The sequence below is a fragment of the Vitis riparia genome, chromosome 16, assembly GCF_004353265.1.
Source record: "Vitis riparia cultivar Riparia Gloire de Montpellier isolate 1030 chromosome 16, EGFV_Vit.rip_1.0, whole genome shotgun sequence".
Taxonomy (NCBI): domain Eukaryota; kingdom Viridiplantae; phylum Streptophyta; class Magnoliopsida; order Vitales; family Vitaceae; genus Vitis; species Vitis riparia.
The window spans coordinates 16492795-16511641 of NC_048446.1; the positions used below are offsets into that span (position 1 = coordinate 16492795).

The following is an 18847-nucleotide window of genomic DNA, read 5'->3' on the forward strand; positions in this document are numbered from 1 at the left end:
CTCCCATCATGCAGTCAAACAGTCCTCGTTAATCGAGTCATGTTGCGTCATCTCGGGACACGTTTCGGTTGTTAGCTAGTACTTCTCACCATACGGTATTAGATATTTCCTCCCCAGGCTCATCAAAAGCGCGTGACCTTCGTATTTTTAAGTCTACGGCAATATTTGTTTTTTCTCCTTAATACTAAATGCTTAATAAGGTTAAGAATTAAGTTATTTATTTTTTATAATATTTTAAATATTAAAAGATAAATAAAAATATATATTTAAAATTTTATTTAAATTAAATTTTTTTAGACAAAAAATTATTATAAATCATAAAAATTAAATAATTTAAAATCTAAAAGTAAATTAATTTTAATAAAAAATTAAAAAAGCAAACACCCATTTTTATAAACCTATTGGACTATATTTTCAAAAATAACGAAAAATTTTGTTACCTCAATGGGAAAATATGGCTCAATTGATTTATAATGGCTTCTAATTAATGTTTAAAATTATCTTATTTTTGTAAAATAAAATATTAAAATTTTAAATAATTATATTAAAAATAATTCTTGAATTAATACTTGAAAGTTAGTTTTTTAAAACTTATGTTTTTCTAATTGTATAATATATTATAAAACTATAAAAAAAATACTTTTTTAAAGTCAAAAAGCTTAATTAGTTCTTTATTTTTTTTAACAAATAAAACAATACATGATTAAGACTTAAAATTGACTTGCATTCAAGGGAGGGTTCCAATATTATCATAACTTCCCACTAATAATTAAACTAATAATAATGTAACACATTTAATTAACTTCTAAACATGCAAAACTTTAGTTTTAATTAAAAGAAAAATAAAAGCGAAAAACCTAAAAGAACAACACAACACAACAAAAAGAAGAATGTCTGACTATCTATTGAAAAGCAATATTAACAATGTATCTCGTTACTTTATATATATAATTCGTTTCTTATTTCTTTATTTTCATTTTATTTCTCGTTACTTTTTATTCAACTTGTTTTTCGTTGTTTTATATTTTAGTCTTTTCTTTTCTTAATCCGGTATATTTTTTCCCACATTTATTCATTTAGATTTTATGGTATAGTTTCAAGTTTACAATTTTTAAAGGAAAAATCCAAATTGACAAAACTGAAAACAAGTTTGAATGGCAAACTATAGGAATGAAAAGAATAAAATTGAGAGACATGTTGGGCTACTTTTCGTCAACTTTGTGATATTCTATACCACCAAAGGCTAAAAGGGGATGGAAGGAAGAAAAATCTCACCAAATATATATGTACATATTTTTAAAGAAAAATTCTCAAAAAGAGTTTCAAACAAGTGGAATAAGCAAAGCAGGGAGGTGATGTCATGAAACATGGAATGGCATGGGTCGCTCCCATTCAACAAGTCAGCTAATCAGCCCCCCGGTCGGTACGGCATGCGGATGTTTCGGCTGATGACACCTGCCCTCCTTTCACCACCAACCCATTCTCCACTTCCACACTCTTGTCCCTTCTTCCCCACTATAACTATAACCACTATGTTTTTGCTCTACTTTGAATCACAACCTCCATTGATAAGGCCAAATCACGAGGAGGAGAAGAGAAAAAACAAAAACACCCTATGAATGCCTTTGTTTTAATAAGTCAACTTCTATGTCTTTTCTTTCCTTCTTTCTTTCTTTTTTTTTTTCTTTTTTTTAATGGTCATTGGGATTCTTTGATTGCAATTAGACTGAAACTTTGAGAACTCGTCTCGATAACACCCTCATTCTTTGACCTATCCATGTTTGCTGGATCATGATCAAATCTTGACTCAACCCTTCATTAAGTTCATCGCTTTGGGTTGAGGCAGTGTTTTAGATCTTAGGTACCCACCAATATTTACGACAACCCACGTTTGGAAGCAGGGATAACCCTCAAAATTAATTAATGGCTTAAAAAGACACATTATGGACAAGGGAAAACCACTAAATCTAGTTATTGGCCAGACATGCGGTTTAAACAAAGATCTAACTCGGTTTTAGCCTCATCTTAGTGTAGTTCTAAGGCAGCTAACAATGGATTTCTTGTGTGTAACTTATCTCTACTGCCAGTGCATTAATTGTCAAGACAATAATTTGTTGTTATCACAGTCGACAACCCATGTTTCCCTCGTCTCACGTTTCTAGAAAAGCTTACCATCTTGTCCATATGTTTCTTTCTATGTTCATCCTTTCTCCTTCAGACCATAATTTTTATTATATATGGTGACGCCCATGTTTTAGGACCAAAAAAGTTGATGACTAGGGTTTGTTCTTGCATGCAATTTTCCAATTGGAACCAAAAAGGAAAAGAGAGAGATTCCCAGCATTTCTTTCTTTCTTTTTTTTGTTTTTTTTTCTTTTTGGAATATAAATTCTAAAGCGTGTGTGTATAGATTTGAATGGAAATTAAAGCAAAAGCATGTTCATACTTCAAATCTTGCAAGCAAATAAGACTTCATTCAATTTCAAACCCAATTAAAAACGTGGACCCAAAATTAGAAAAAGAATTTCATAAGAGTCCAAGAATGGAATTCTAAAACCAGAGGGGGCAATGGGAATGGGAATGAGAACTTAGGATTTTGGGGTCAAGCAGAATGTTATGAATGAATGGGATTAAAAGCATACATGGGAGAAGTCTTTAGTCGTAGAATTTTTTTACACGTTTTTGAGACTGAGACCGGGGCATGCACCGTCGCCATTCAAGTTAGAAGCGAAAGAGGGGTGCTCGCGGACTTTCGAAAAAAATCGAAACAGTCTTAAAAACATTTATTAAAACATGGTACTATTTTTATAATTATTTTTTTTAAATAATTTTTTTAATGTATCGTAAAATCTTATATTTTAATAAATATTTTTAAAAATGACTGCATGTTCATCGAAATGCTGTAAACTTGGGAACTTTTGGAGTGGGCTCGGCCCTTGGCACAAAAGGTTAAAGACCAACCCACTAAACTCACTTTGACAACCGCCCAAGTGGCACTTTCGACCACACCACAAAGGACTTCCACCACCTCGTGTAAAACCACGACTTTGGATCGAATGTCTATGCCCCCACTAAACCCCACTATTTTAACAACATAATCAATCGAATAATATTTGGCCATTTCCCCTTCTGACTTCCAAGAATATACCTTCCCTCCTCCTCAGCCATATGAAATATATTCACATTTTAAACCCTCTCGATTGCCGCCCTGACCATGGGTAATTCAATGAATTATTTTCACACACAACAGTTTGGTGATGTATATAGACGTATATAATCAGGAATTAAAAAACTTAAGTGGCACATCTTGAAGCCGTCCATCCATCGACAAGATGGACGAGTTTTAGCTAGGGGGGGTGTGGGAGATTAAGGTATATATTTATATCTTAATCCGTACTTATATATGGATCCGGAGATTTGTATCAACTGGGTCCATGTACGACCGGCCAAAATTTGTTTGTCTTTATAGGGGATTATGAATTGAAGCTCAGTGCTCCTTAATCGAAAACGTTAATTTATGCCCTTTGACTCTGATTTTATAATGCTAGTCGGAGCTCCCATCCATGGATATGAATTTGTTTTGGGAGTTAAAAATTTGGGGAATGGTGGAAAATGTGGTGGGAGGAAGGAGGAAAAAATAATTGGGGGATTAGATAGGGGATCTTAGTTGAGGGAGTGTTGCTGCCTGGGCCATAAAGGCCTAATTCCAGACTCAAAAAATTGTGAGAGACATGCTCCAAACACTGTTGCAGCCGGTACAAGGGACAGACGAATAGGCCAAATCTTTATGAGAATGTCAGTACTCAGTAGGAGTTAGAAGGCTTTTTGGGCCAAAAGCCGTCCAGGAAAGCCTTTATAAGCCCCTTCTCCACCACCTCTCAAACCCCCGCTCCCTCTCTCCCTAAATCTTCTCTCAACCTCTCTCTCTCTCTCTCTCTCTCTATATCTCTCTCTCCCTCTCTCTCTCACGACAATGTGTCAGCCACCTTCATCTCCTCTCTCACCCAAATGCAATTCAAACCATGGTTATCCTCAAAAAATGAAAGAGCCAGAGCCCCACATGGGCACCCCATTGATCCCCAAAAGCCCAACATCTAACCAACAGCAATATACACAAACCCACCTCTCTCTAGCCATTAGAGAAGCCAACTCCATAGCTAAAATTGCTCTTCCCATGATACTCACAGGCCTTCTACTCTACTCTCGTTCGATGATCTCCATGCTCTTCCTTGGCCGCCTCGGAGAGCTAGCTTTGGCCGGCGGTTCTCTCGCCGTCGGCTTTGCTAACATCACTGGTTACTCTATTCTCTCTGGCCTCGCCATGGGAATGGAACCCATTTGTGGACAAGCTTTTGGAGCCAAGAGACATGCCCTCCTTGGCCTCTCTCTTCAGAGAACTGTGCTTTTGCTCCTCTTCACTTCACTTCCCATAGCCTTTCTTTGGTTAAACATGAAGAGAATTCTACTCTTCTGTGGCCAAGATGAAGATATAGCTACAGAAGCTCAATCATATCTCCTCTATTCTCTTCCTGACCTCTTTGCTCAATCTCTTCTTCACCCATTACGGATCTACCTTCGAACTCAATCCATAACTCTGCCTCTCACATTCTGCGCTACTATGTCAATTTTTCTGCATATACCCATTAATTACCTTCTTGTTTCGCATCTCAATTTAGGAATCAAAGGCGTTGCTCTTAGTGGGGTTTGGACTAACTTCAACCTTGTAGGTTCTTTAATCATCTACATACTCATCTCCGGCGTGTACAAGAAAACTTGGGGAGGATTATCCATGGAGTGCCTGAGAGGGTGGAAACCTCTCCTGAATTTAGCTGTTCCCAGCTGCATTTCAGTCTGCCTCGAATGGTGGTGGTATGAAATCATGATTCTGCTTTGTGGGTTGCTGCTCAACCCAAGAGCAACCGTTGCTTCAATGGGGATTCTGATTCAAACCACTTCACTCATCTACATATTTCCATCTTCTCTGAGCTTCAGCGTATCCACAAGGGTCGGCAACGAGCTGGGCGCCAACCAGCCAAACAAAGCCAAGTGTGCCGCCATTATAGGCCTGGCCTGCAGCTTCACACTTGGGTTTTCAGCACTGCTGTTCGCAGTCATGGTGAGGAACGTATGGGCAAGCATGTTCACACAAGACGCAGAGATCATAGCCTTAACATCAATGGTCCTCCCCATAATCGGTCTGTGTGAGCTTGGGAACTGCCCACAAACAACAGGATGCGGGGTGCTGAGAGGCACAGCCAGGCCAAGAGTTGGAGCAAACATCAACCTGGGTTGCTTCTATCTGGTTGGAACCCCAGTTGCAGTAGGGCTAGGGTTCTACGCAGGGTTCGACTTTGAGGGTCTGTGGCTCGGTCTCTTAGCCGCACAGGCCTCATGCGTGGTGACCATGCTGGTTGTTTTGAATCGAACAGATTGGGAGGTAGAAGCCCAGAGAGCTAAACAGCTGACTTCAGGCCCTCTGGTTCCCGATGAGGAAGACGACCCATTAATCAAACCTGAAATCAAGGTGAATTCTTACAGTCTGGCCGGTGATTTAGATGCTCCTCACTCACCTGTTTAATCCACCATTCTTTTTTTTTTTATTTTTTTTTCTTTCTTTTTCCTTTTCCCCTAAAATGTAAAGGAGAGGGAGAAGGGTAGTTTTGGGACTATGCAGTACTTTACTCAAGAAAAAATCTACCTCCAGGATTTTCTTTCTACTTCCATGGAATTCTTGAAATTCATGGGATGTAACCTGCCATGAGATCAACCACCATTTTTCTATCTTGTACTCTTAATTTTCAGAAATTAATTATATACAAACAAATTGAAAGAGAAGTTGATTAATTAATTAATTAATTAATTAAGCATTTGAGGCTCCAATGCTTTGGTTTAATTTATACATTATGCACGTATGATCACAAAGTCAGCGCCTTATATTTAATTAATTAATTAATTACATTGTTTATAATTAAACACCCCAATTTCAATCACAAACAAACAATTAATCGAATTAAATCAATCATATTTGGGATATAGTTAAGACAAGTTGAATTAAATTACCTAATGGTGGGATATCATTTGAAATGAATGGGAAAAATTTGTACACATTAATCTAAAAAATACCTTTAAGGAATCTCAACCGAAATGTGACACATACCCATCAACTAACTTTTCCCTAGTGGTTTATATTTATACTTTGAATTTTAAATGGGGTTGTAGCAAGTGGGGGGGGTTATAGACTTTGATCAAGGACATTGTGACCTCCTAAATCCCTATTCACATGTTTGGTCATATTGGATTTGGGTCATTATTTAAACATTAATTTTGGCATGCCATCATCCCAAGATAATCCCACTAATGGGTCAATCTCTTCAAACATATGAATTTTTTAGCACAAACCCACAAATCCCCAAAACATCCTCTCTTTTTTTTTTTTACTTAATCCACATTAAAATATTTTTTCATGCTAGCATTATTTGAAATATCAATAAATTTTATTAATTAAAACCTTAATTAATATAAATAAAGTTTATTCGATTTTTTCTATCCCTTTGTTTAAGTTTTAGGTGATGCCTATTTTTGGTTGAACAGAAAAAGTCAAAAGAAAAAATATTTGGTGATGTCTGTTTTTATTTGTGTTTTTAGTTGAACAGAAAAAGTCAAAAAAAAATATTTGATTTTTTTTATTCAATAATTTGTTAATATCGATCAATATAACTAAAGTAAACTTATTATTAATAAACCGATTTAATGGATTTCTTTTAATTGAATAAAAAAAAGCTAAAAATATTTAATTTTTTTATTCAACCAAAAAACAAATATCACCTAACATTTAAAATTTTTAATATCTAATTTAGAACAATCATTTTATATGTGAGTATTCATTTACATTTCAAATAAATTAAAACCAACTCAAGCATTAAATAAGAAAATAAACCAAACACAAAAAGAAAAGAAGTGTTGCCTAACAATGAATCATGGCATGGACGTATGTTTTAAACTATCAAGACAGAAAAATAAATAGATAGGTTGGTTTAGAGAGAATTTTCAAAGCATAAGACATTAAAATTATATATTAATTACTGAGTGGGTATGTCGGTCGAACCCCAACGTACACGACGAGTCGCCGTCGCCATAGCCGGCCCGCCCAAACGACCCAGTCCCTCTTTCTCTCTCTCTGTGTCCTCCATTCACAACTTTGATAATATTGTATTTATATAGCATGTGTTCCCACAATATCCACCACTCCTTTAATAAAACGAAAGCTGCTTACACCTGATATTGGAATCCTAGTGTCGATGATAACCAAAGGAACACGATGTGTGCATACGTGTCTCAAATTCTCAATTAAAATATATTATATAAAATATTTCTAAATTAATATATGACTGTAATTAGATTTTTTATAAAATAAAAAAAAATTAGTAAAAATATGGATACATTTGTGATGACTATATATAATGAATAAAGACGTGAAAATAATTTGGATTTATTTTCATCTTTTATTTTTATTTTTTTATCGTATCAGGGAATGTTGTCTTATTGGATCGGACGCTATAAAACCTCTTAGACCTTTACATGTGGTTTACTTTTCTTCTACATTTTTCCTCAGATGTTCATAATGCCCGCTCGGCTGGCACAACACATGGAGGAAGGAGACGGTGATTCATCCAAGTCATTACAAAATGCCAAGTTGCCAAAGACCGCAGCTGAGTCAACCCAATACAAAGAAAGATGGATGGTGCCTTGCCCCCCCATTTGATAAGCAAAATTGCCTCTCTTTTGGGTTTGGTTTTCGCCCACAAGACTCCAAGGCCTTGAGCTTTAAGACCGCGACATTTCCATGGACTCCATTGGACCTTCACTCCCACTCCACCCACAAACTCCAAAGCGAGTGGGAGCTGTGGATGAGACATGACGGAGCCTGAGTTCTAGGTCAAATTGTGTGCGGCCTGTGTATTTTGACTCCAACATTGGCTCTTTCTCATGATTTTTTCCCCCTTCTTTGTCTTACTAGTGAGCATTACAAACCGTTCAAAATTCCTCCTATTTTTGCATCAAAAATATTAATTTTAGAGATGTAAATTTGTGAAGATTCGTCTTGTAATTCAGGAATTATTCTATCTGGTTTAGTCAAATGTTCTCATAATTAATAATGAGCCAGTTTGACCGTTGGGAGTTTGAATTATTGTAGAAGAAAATAATGCATGGATAAAGAGGCTTCACACTTAGAAAATGAAATCAAGCTTGACGTATAAGTTCAGTTTGCTTCCTTTGGCTCTATGTATCATACTGTATTATGAGATAAGATAATATCTTACATTTAATGATTCACAATATCAAATTATTTGTGTTACCCATCTTTAATTAATATAAATTAAATTAAAATATACACCACTCTTGTTAAATTACTAAACCGCCTTAGATTAGAAACATAAGAATATCAACCATTATGATATTAAAAGAAAATAAAAAATTTTAAAATACATATACTATAAAACATGCATGGGAAATAAAGAGAATAAATATTTATGATATGCATGGAATGAAAGTAAATAACCCTAGGGTGAGAGAAAAGATGACTTTCGATTATTTTTTAAAATGGTTATTAAAAATTGTTTTTTTAGAATGGTTTTTGAAAACTATTTTATAATATTTTTTAAAATAAAATCTTATTTAAAGTGGTTTCAATTATTTTTTTAACTGTAGTATTTTATTTTTAATTATTCTCAATATTGTACAATTATTTTTAAAATAATATTCATAAAAAATAAAAATAATTAAAAATATGTTTTTAGAAAATATTTTGTTTATAAAATGTTGGAGTTGGGTTTAGGTATCCAAATGGCTAATCCGACCCACTCAGTAAATGAGAGAAATAAGGGGAGTAATTTCTAGGAGTTTTAAACTACCAAAACATTGTCATTGTTAAAAAAAAAAAAAATTTTAAAAAGTTTGTTTTCTCTCCTTATGAGAACTCTCTCTCTCCTTGAAAGAAAGCATTTTCTACTCTTTTTTTCTAAAAATAATAGAAAGAATACAATTCTTCTAAAGAAATAAAAACCTTTTGTTTTGAAGTTTTTCTAATTTTCTCCGGAAAAAAAAGAAAAGAATGATTCACATATTTATAGTTCTATTCATGACTTAAAAGGTGATAACAATGATTCACATATTCATAGTTCTATTCATAACTTAAAAGATGAGAAAGTTGATCAATAAAACAACTTATCAGGATTCTTGAGCATTTCAGAAAGTAACTCGAAAACCTTATTTTTCATCATAAAATAAATTCTAAAAACCTTTTTTATATCAAAAAAATCGTGAAATATGTTTCGAAACTAAAAAAGAATTTTCCTTTTTAAAAATAAATAAATAGAAAATTATTTTAAAAAGCAGTTCTGAAACAAAGTCTTTAATACTATCAAATGACCTATGCCTTCACCAAAAGTCATCTTTTATAAACAAATAAAAATATATTCAAACATTTATTCAACTAAAAAAAAATTTGACTAATGAAGAGTGGTATGGTATCTTATGAATCACTCTTTTCTTGGTAGGAAGACTAAAACCTTCGATTTTTTTCTTACATGAAATGAATTGGAGAAATGCGCATGCGCATTAATTCCTTGTTATACTTTCATATAAAATAAAAAGTAAACCTTATGAAAAGAAATTAATTAAAGAAGTAGGCATCACTAATTTGATGATTCAAAATGGTATGATTAAAGTAATTCAACTCTCTCTTTGACTTTGTCATTCAAAGATGAATCCCTTTTTGACACATCCTCAAACATGCTTTGACTTGAAACCCTCGCACTCCACCCTTCTTCTTTACTTAATTAATTCTTTCATTAAAAGTCATCATGGAAGATTCTACAAAGGTCTTGTTCTTATGGTGCATAATTAAATTTACACATACAAGGATTCCAAATGAGAAAATTAAATAAATAAATAAATTATAATTATTATTATAATAATAATGCCTTTAAATCCTTTATTTAATGCAAACCCTTCACTCAAACCAATTATGAAAGGCCACCCTCTTACCATACACATCAGACAAGAATCCTACAAAATCTAATTTCAAGTGTTAAAAAAATGGTTAATTTAATGTTTGTTTTGTCACGCAACAATAATTTATCTTTTTTCTTTTTCTTTTTTTTTTCAATATGGACCATGGCATATTAGTTGATTTCAATAATGTTTTGTTGAATTAGGATGAAGAAGATCGATTTGATAAAGATGTAGATACACTATCCACATTTTTCTAATTTATTTAATTTAATTTATGTTTTCAAACACATTTATTTAATTAAAATATTTAAAAATATTTTTATTTTATAACCTCTTTTATTGCTAAGGACCAAAGTTAAAAATTATCAAAAAAAAAAAACCCTGAAAATAGTTTAAGAATTTTGAGAAATAACTTGAACAAAAATAAATCATTAATGTAATTCATTAAATCCCCAAGAGGCTAGAGGCCCAGAGGACCTAAAATAAACATATATGGTCACATGGCATGATTGGAGCCAGCAATGTGAGTATATATTCCCAAAGAGCCTGCAACCTTCACAGATTTATAATATTTAGGGAAATGGAGTATTTGGAATTATTATATTAATTTACAATTTAATTATTGGGCCATCTGCAATTTTATTTTTTTATTTTAAAAATATGCGCTGTTTTTTTTTTTTTACCATTTAAATTTTGAAAACAATGCTAGAAATTATATTCAATAACATATTATATATATATATATATATATATATATATATATATATATCCATAACAAAGAAACAAAAACTTCGTGCCAATTTTGAAATTTAAAATTAATCCACACATAAGACCAAACAGAGATAGTCAAACAGGAAAATTGTAAATTATGGAGAGACTTTTTATCAAACCAAGCTCTAATATCATATTAAATAACTAATTTTTTAAAAGTTTAAACTTGTATAATTTGAATTCAATATCTTTATTATACTCCTTATCAAAAAAATCATTAAAATTCATAAAATCATTAGAAATTGATGAAAAATGTTTATTTTTTAATTTTTTTTTTAATTTTCAAATATTTCTTTATTTTTTATTTTAAAAAACCAAAATAAAAATTATCAAATATATCTAATATTTATAATAATTGAAAATTTATTTAAAATTTAATGCTGATGAATCCTAACTAGTTATCAGTCCAAAAGGTCGTTCAAAGTATAAATTAAATAAATAAATAAATAATTGGTATTCAATAAACAAAACAATATCCATGCATTACACGATACACTTAAAATATTTACTAATTTGTCTTTAAAAGGCGGTTACATGTACACAAAATAAAAAATAACGTTGTCTATGTAGAAATAAAAAAAGAAAAAAAAATTAATTTAAATACGCGACGGTTGCCAAAATATTATTCATGTGAAAATGAGAAAATTTCATTCATTAAAAAAAAGAAAAATCATGAGTCTGCTTACTCAAGCGATTACGTCAAGAATCATAGCTTTCAAAAACTGTGTAGCTTTATTCAACTCTTTCCTTTGAAATTAGTTTTAAAAATTATGAGAATTGGTATAACAAATTTTTATTATTTTTAAATTATGCCTTTTACTTAAATATTTAAAAATAAATATTAAATCAGAAATATTTTTTGAAATTTACTATTGTGCCTTTGACTACTCACGAGCAGATCAAATGAACGAGGAAAAGGAAAATTCTAATACATTTTCCTTAACAAAATTTTCACCATATAGAAGAGAAATCAATTGTTTCTTTAAGTTTAAATTAAATTTTAATTTTGAAAGTGTATGAATAACTTGGAATTTGATGGTGCGATGTTTGAATCAGTTGAATTCGGGTTTAAGTTAAATATCAATCCATAAATATTAATGCTAGTGTGGGTTGAAGGTCTGAACCATCCGTCAAAACCCAAATCTACATTAATTATATTGTATAATATTTTATTAAATGATAAAAAAGAAGAAAACATTTCTCATATAAAAAAGTAGTTGATTTTTAATCCCTTATTTTATACTAAAACTCATATTTTATGTATTTTAAAATAATTACTTCATTTGATAACTAGTAGAAATTTGTGGTAATTCATGGAAACCCGAGTTGTCCACAGGTTTGATATATTTTGGGAATTTCCCATCTAAAACTAAATTAAATTTTATATTGATGGTATATTTTTAATCCGTACAAGTTGCAACCCTTAAATTCAATAATACGATATTGAAGATTAAAGTAAGGGTCGATCTGACATGTATGGCTGTGAACACGAATTATTTAATCAAGATTTGTGGTTGTGAACACGAATTATTTGATGAAGATTTGATTCTCCTGCTTTCAATTTTGTGATTAGTGGCACAAGCATGTGCATGAGAACACAAAAGCATGCATGTGCCATCTACAGAGGCCAAGTTCCAAAAAGTCAGAAGCTTATACTCTTGGTCCTTTTATTCTAGGTTTCAACATTAAAATTCTAGGTACCAACTCAATCTCATCTTATTAATTTTCATACTTGTATGTACCTTATGTAAACAACTAGATCACTATAATTTATTACAAAAAATAAAAAAAATAAAATAAAATATTTGATGTCAAGTTTGATTGATTTTTTACCTTAATTTATAAAGGTGTATAATGGTACGAGAGAATAAGAATAAGAATAAGAATAAAGATAAATCAAGTTATCATATTTTAAAAAATGAATGAAAACTCGTATGATAGTGAATTTTAATTTGACTAGAATGATTTTTTTTGTTTTTTAGTGTCATTTTTAATTATATTTTTAAAATACAATAATAAATTAAAAATGAAATAAATTTATTTATTTTATTTTAACTTTCCAAATTCATCCTCAAAGTTTGTAAATGTGTTTTGAATAATTTTTATCAAAGAAATTCAGGACTTAAAAAGCAAAATTCAATATAAAATTCAAGACAACATTAAATCTTAAATAAAGAAATTATATTTGACTAAAATTTTGTTCTATTAAAATTATTCTTTTAAAAGTATGAATTTTCAATTTCAACTTTTGCTTAAAATATTAAGAAATAACAAAGGCCTATATACGAATAATGATTTTAAGTATCTCAAAGTCATGTACGTACTTCATCAATTCTCTACAAAAACATTGACTCATTTTTTCCAAGAGATGAGGTGTAAAAGGCTAATGTTCAATGTAAAAATATCTTAAATAATAATAAATAAATAAAAACTCATTTTTTAACATAAATGTTGTGTTTGCAAAAGCTTTAATACAAACAATGTTAGATTAAAAATACAAAAATTAAATAATTAATGTAATGTTACATGAGATTTTGACATGGTTTGGTTAATCATATTTACATCCATAAATAAAAAATAATTTTTTCATTATACCATAAAAAATATTATAAAAAATAAAATCATATACAATTATTAGGTTATCCAAATATCTCATATTTTCCTAGTACTCTTTATATTCAGACCTTAAATTATGAGTCATCGCACTCGGGTGTCACTCATTCTTTTTCAACCTTTTTCTTTTGTAATCTAAAATATTTATAAAGATATTTTTAATAATTTTCTTTATTTTATAAGAAAATCTAATATTACAATAATAAATCAACTTAAAAATATTATATATAATATTCTTTATATAAAATGAATCTGTTAAGAATTTGAGACACTTTTTAACAATAAAAATAAAAATATTTTATTATTATATTTATTATTTAATAACATTTTTAAAAATAATATTTGAAAAAAAATCAAATAAAAAAACCCCGAAATGAATCAAACTAAACAAGTAAGAGAGGGTCGGATTAAGAATGATTGTGGTTCTATCAAGTTACATATATATATATATATATATATATATATATACACCATTCCACCTCGACAAAATCAAATCAAGAAAGAGGCAAAAGGACATTAATTAGAATGAAGAGAAACCTCGTAGGTAAAATGAAGAGACACAAGTTCAAATTATTTTCCAAAGGCCACCAACTATATAATACTACACTTCCAAGGCACATGCTATGTTTCTAATTAATAATATATATATATATATATATATATAGGTTAATTAATTAGTCTATTAGCTAGGCCCTAACTAAGAAAGACCTCGTAGTTAAAATGAAAAGCCACAACTTCAACTCACTTTCCAAAGGACACAATTAGTTTATATAGTGCTACACTTTCAAACCACATGCAATGTTTTAATTTGAATAATTTAATTACTAAATTAAGATTTTTTTTAAGGCTAATAATTTAGTTTAGTAGAGTGATTGTTAAATAACTAGCCCTTTCATATAGAAATCTGCTAGTCCTTTAAAATGCCTAAAAGGCTGTCTCATTAATTAGATGTATAGTCTTCATAAATGAATTTGATGTCAACTAGGATCTAATAATTGTGATCAAGTGAATGTCAACTAATGCTACAAATGAATCTCGTGTCAGTATATTAAATTAATAATGTCATTAAATATATGAATAATAATATTTTTTGAAATTCTCGAGGGTCTAAACCATACCCCTTCTTTTAAATTATAAGCTATGCATGTACAAATATTATACAATAAAAACATAATGTTCTTTATAAGTTAACAAATTATTTATTTATTGATAAATCAATAATCCCGAGAAAATAATAATTCTCTTGGTTTCAAATGTATTATTTTATAAGGGTTTTGTTTTGTTATCTTTTTCATCATTTCGAATGGTATGTTAATTGAAATAAGGAAAACATGCTTCCTAACATATACATTTTTTAAAGAATTATATCTTAAAAAAACATTAAATTATAAAAAGCATAAGAGGTTTTATCACTTTGATTAATTTTATTTAAAGAACTTAACAACTTAAAAAAGAACTTGATATAAAAATCAAAAAAATATTATTTTTTATAGAAATTCTATTTTAGTCCACGTTTAATAAAAACTTTATAATATTAAAATTATAAGTTGGGTTTCAACTTTTAACTTTGAATTAAAGTTAAAAAAAAAAATATATAGGAAACTAATCCAAACGAGACCTTACCCTTAAAGTGGGAATAAATAAACATCAGCTTTTTTGGGTATGAGATATGGATGGGAACCACAATTGCACTATCCTTGTGCTGGTTTATTTGGTACACACACGTAATGTAAAGGATGAACACACTTTGGTCAGACCCCACATTCACAGTATATGAGGATAATAATGCAGCTTCCAAGCTTATCACATTTCACTTTCCCTAGTACATACATTATATAACTAGTCTTCAACGCTCACGGGCTTCTCCAAGTGCTTGTCACCATCAATCCTCACATGTTACCTCTATTACCCACATGTTACCTCTAACACAACCATTTTTTCTCTTTCAAAACCTTCACTTTATTATTATTATTACTATGTACATTTTTTTTTTCTTTAAGGAGAGGGAGAGAGGGAGAGAGGGAGAGAGGGAGGGAGAGAGAGAGGGAGAGAGAGAGAGAGAGGAGGGGGGGGTGGCACCCTGATGAGGAGACAAGACAGGAGACGTAGGAACAGTATAGGGTGGGATTAAGACGGTGCGTTTTGGTGGAATGAGCAGCCGTATTTTACGTGTCAACTTGGGGCTCTTGGTGCCATGAAAAGGCATGCGCCTTCTTTTTGAATCCTCATCTGTCCTTGCAAGAGTCATCCCAAGAATCCCTTTTCTTTTTAATTTTTTTTCTTTTTAAAAAATTTTTTTTTGTGGGTATAATTAATAATTATGATTTAGAATCTTGCAAGTGAAGAATGTGATCATCTTTGAATTAAAATATTTGCAATAATCTTGCTTAGGAGAAGGAATGTCACGTAAGTATGTTCATTGCTCAATTTTAAAGCAAGGGGGGGTAAAAAATTGTCCCTATTCATAGAATTATATTTTAATGGAAAGTTGAATATAAAAATAATAATAATAATGACAGCTTAGTAATAGTGGTAAAGTACCGTAAGATGGAATCAAATGCTGTTAAGTCATTCCATTTATAATTATATTTTACTAAGTGTAGCATTAATTCTATCAACCTTCCTATAAGGAAGCCTTGGGTTCTGTTTGGGTGATATGGATGTGACGTAGGATGGCATTAAGAATCGCGGCTTTTGCGAATACAATGTTATTTGTTTATTCGGAAATGTTTTAATCATGGACGCCTCTTGCCAAACAAGGGACTAGAAAGAATATGATCCGCAGAAATTGAAGGAAAGATGATCCAAGTGCTTCCAAACCCACAAAGATGATGTAGATGCCAGGTCAAGAGAGAAGAATGGATGAAAGGAGGAAGAGTCCAAATGAACCTGTTGAAAATACGAGAATGAAAGTACAGTCAACAATGATGGTTTATGCAATCTCCACTCATCATCACTCTCGGAGTCTCCTCCACCTCAGACTCCACTCCACCCCACCATCCACCCACCCACTTGCCTTCTTCCCACGCGCCGCCGCTGTGCTTTTGGACCCTGCTTTCTTAATAGTTACTCTTGTAGGCTTTGTAGGGTTGTAGCATGCATGCATGGCCGAAAGTGTAATGTATAGGTCTCTCTGTATCTTCCATTCAAGACTTTGGAGTATGGTTTTGGAAAAAAAAACTCAAAAAGGGGTTTCATGCATGCAAACGGGGATCTGCCGGGGTTCATTAGTCCAAACACGCCTTTATAGAACGTGGGAATTTGAGTTTTTTTCTTTGTGCTTTTTGGAATTTTGCTGCAAAATGTGGGTCCTCCTTTGAACTCGAGTACGGGTTGTTTGGAGGAAGGGAAAATTTTGGATTGCTTTCTTTTGAGGCATGGATATAGCAATCCCTTTTTGAAACAATATGATGGTCATGCACGTACAAAAATATTTAAATTACATCTTTACATGGTGCCTTTTGAATTGCTTTCTTAAAGCCTTAAACATTGTTAGAAAAATGGAAAGAATTTTCCACTTTTGACAAAAAAAAAAAGACAAAATATGATGATAGGAGAGGAAAATAGTCTACATTTTAATATATACTTTCTTTCCTAACCTTTTAATAACCATTTAAATCAAAATTAAAACATATGAAATCTCATACAATTGATAAAATATATATAAATCGATAATATTCCATGTATTCTATTTTTTAATTATTATTGTGATTGAATTACTTATTATAAATGAGAATTAAGACTTAATTTGTACGAGTTTATTAAGATTTTGATTCCTTTCTTTTATATGGTATTATAATTCACCCTTATTCTAGTAGATATTCATAAGTAGGAAATCTACTTTTAATATTTTATTTAAAATAAATCTTTACATTAGACCATCTAGAAGCCAACTCATCAAAAGGTGGTCCTTTTAATTTTTGTATTTTTTATAACAAACTCTTTCTAATACCTAGATTCTAGGTCAAACCCACATGGATATGTAACACACACACACACACCAAACTCCAATAATCAATAACATATTTGGAGTAGAAGCATGACAACAAACACAAACATGCAACCTCTTGCTTAGGGTTGAAGTTGAGACCATTTCCTCCTTGGACTTGGGCTTACAAGATGAAACTCCAAAAGCCCAAGAAAAGCCCATTAACATCACACACTCAAAGGGCCATTTTAAATTACATAAAAGTCATGCATTATACTATAATATAATGGAGTAATGGATGGTTTTATCACTTCACCTAAAAAAATGGGGCCCATAAGATCTTGAGGTAGGCCAAGTTTGGGATCCTTTTTTTCAAACATTTTAGGCGTGTTGCCCTAAATGGAGCAATAACCATTGATTATTGAATGGTGGAGGTCATATAAAGTTGGCCACTTTGGCAAAGAAAAAACCAAGGATAATGAAGGGGGTAAGGAGGGGATAATGGCAACAATGGAGGTGGTGGCACCCTCCCTAGGAGACAAGTTGCTTCACGTAATCAACCCTCAGGCTCGGCCTCCCCGAACCACGCCCCGGAGTTCAGGCTCGGACAGACGGCGGTGTCGGCAGGCTTGTTTCAATCTTTTCGGCTTGCCCCATATGATTCCTTGTCTACTTTTCACTAAAGCAATTCCGGGGGGTGAACTTGTAACTGAGAATAGGAATTGAGATAAAAACTAAGAATAAAAAGACGGGAATCCAATCTTGATAAGAGTGAAATTTAATTTATACGAGAATGTCTATTATTAGTTTTAATAATTAAATAATCAAAATGAAACTATGTTGATCTATGTAGATCTTGTTTGTAGAAATTAAGAGGGTGTTTGATTTTTTGGCTTTTTATTGAAAGTAATTTGTTTTTAAAATTTAAATTATTTGTTATTCTACTTTTTCATAACTTATTATAAACTTTTTACTGAATAGAAAAAGCCAAAAAATTGTTTTTTCTATATAAAAAAAAGCATATTAGTTTTTCTTTATTTTTTAATACTTAATAAAAATAAAATACTATAAAAATAAACAACCTAATATTTAACACCGTTAAGCATTAAGTTTCTTTTTAAAATTAAGTAAAAAAACAAACACTATATAATTAAGTGATTTGAGTTGTTCATATTCATATTTGGTTTTATTATAGAAATTATGTGAAAAAATTAAATATAATTAATATTATATAAAAATAATTTATTAATTTTAAATCTTTTTTTTTTTAATTACCACATATTTTACTAATCAAACATAACTTAAATTATATAACAATTTTAATTATTTCAAAATATCAATCAAATCAAAAGCATAAACGGCTAGATGATAAATGAAATGAGGCTTTGACAATTGTAAAAAAAAAAAATCCTTGAGAATATTCTGATGAATCTAAAGTTGATCGAAGATTTTCCTTGAGATATTGTGTCAAGTGTTGAAGTAGATAGCATAGACACACAACATGGAAGCACATCATGATGT

At 31.0% G+C, this 18847-nt stretch overlaps 1 protein-coding gene across 1 annotated transcript; it reads left to right on the forward strand.

Annotated features, from left to right (window-relative positions):
• The first annotated feature begins 3914 nt into the window (after window positions 1–3914).
• Window positions 3915–5835, forward strand: LOC117933151 (protein DETOXIFICATION 49). Its single transcript, XM_034854546.1, has one exon. It carries the CDS (start codon window positions 3974–3976, stop codon window positions 5576–5578), a length of 1605 nt encoding a protein of 534 aa, XP_034710437.1. The 5' UTR covers window positions 3915–3973; the 3' UTR covers window positions 5579–5835.
• The last annotated feature ends 13012 nt before the right edge of the window (window positions 5836–18847 follow it).

What these genes read in the sequence shown, in the direction of transcription:
- LOC117933151 (XM_034854546.1), top strand. Translation starts at nt 3,974, where the DNA reads ATGTGTCAGCCACCTTCATCTCCTCTCTCACCCAAATGCAATTCAAAC.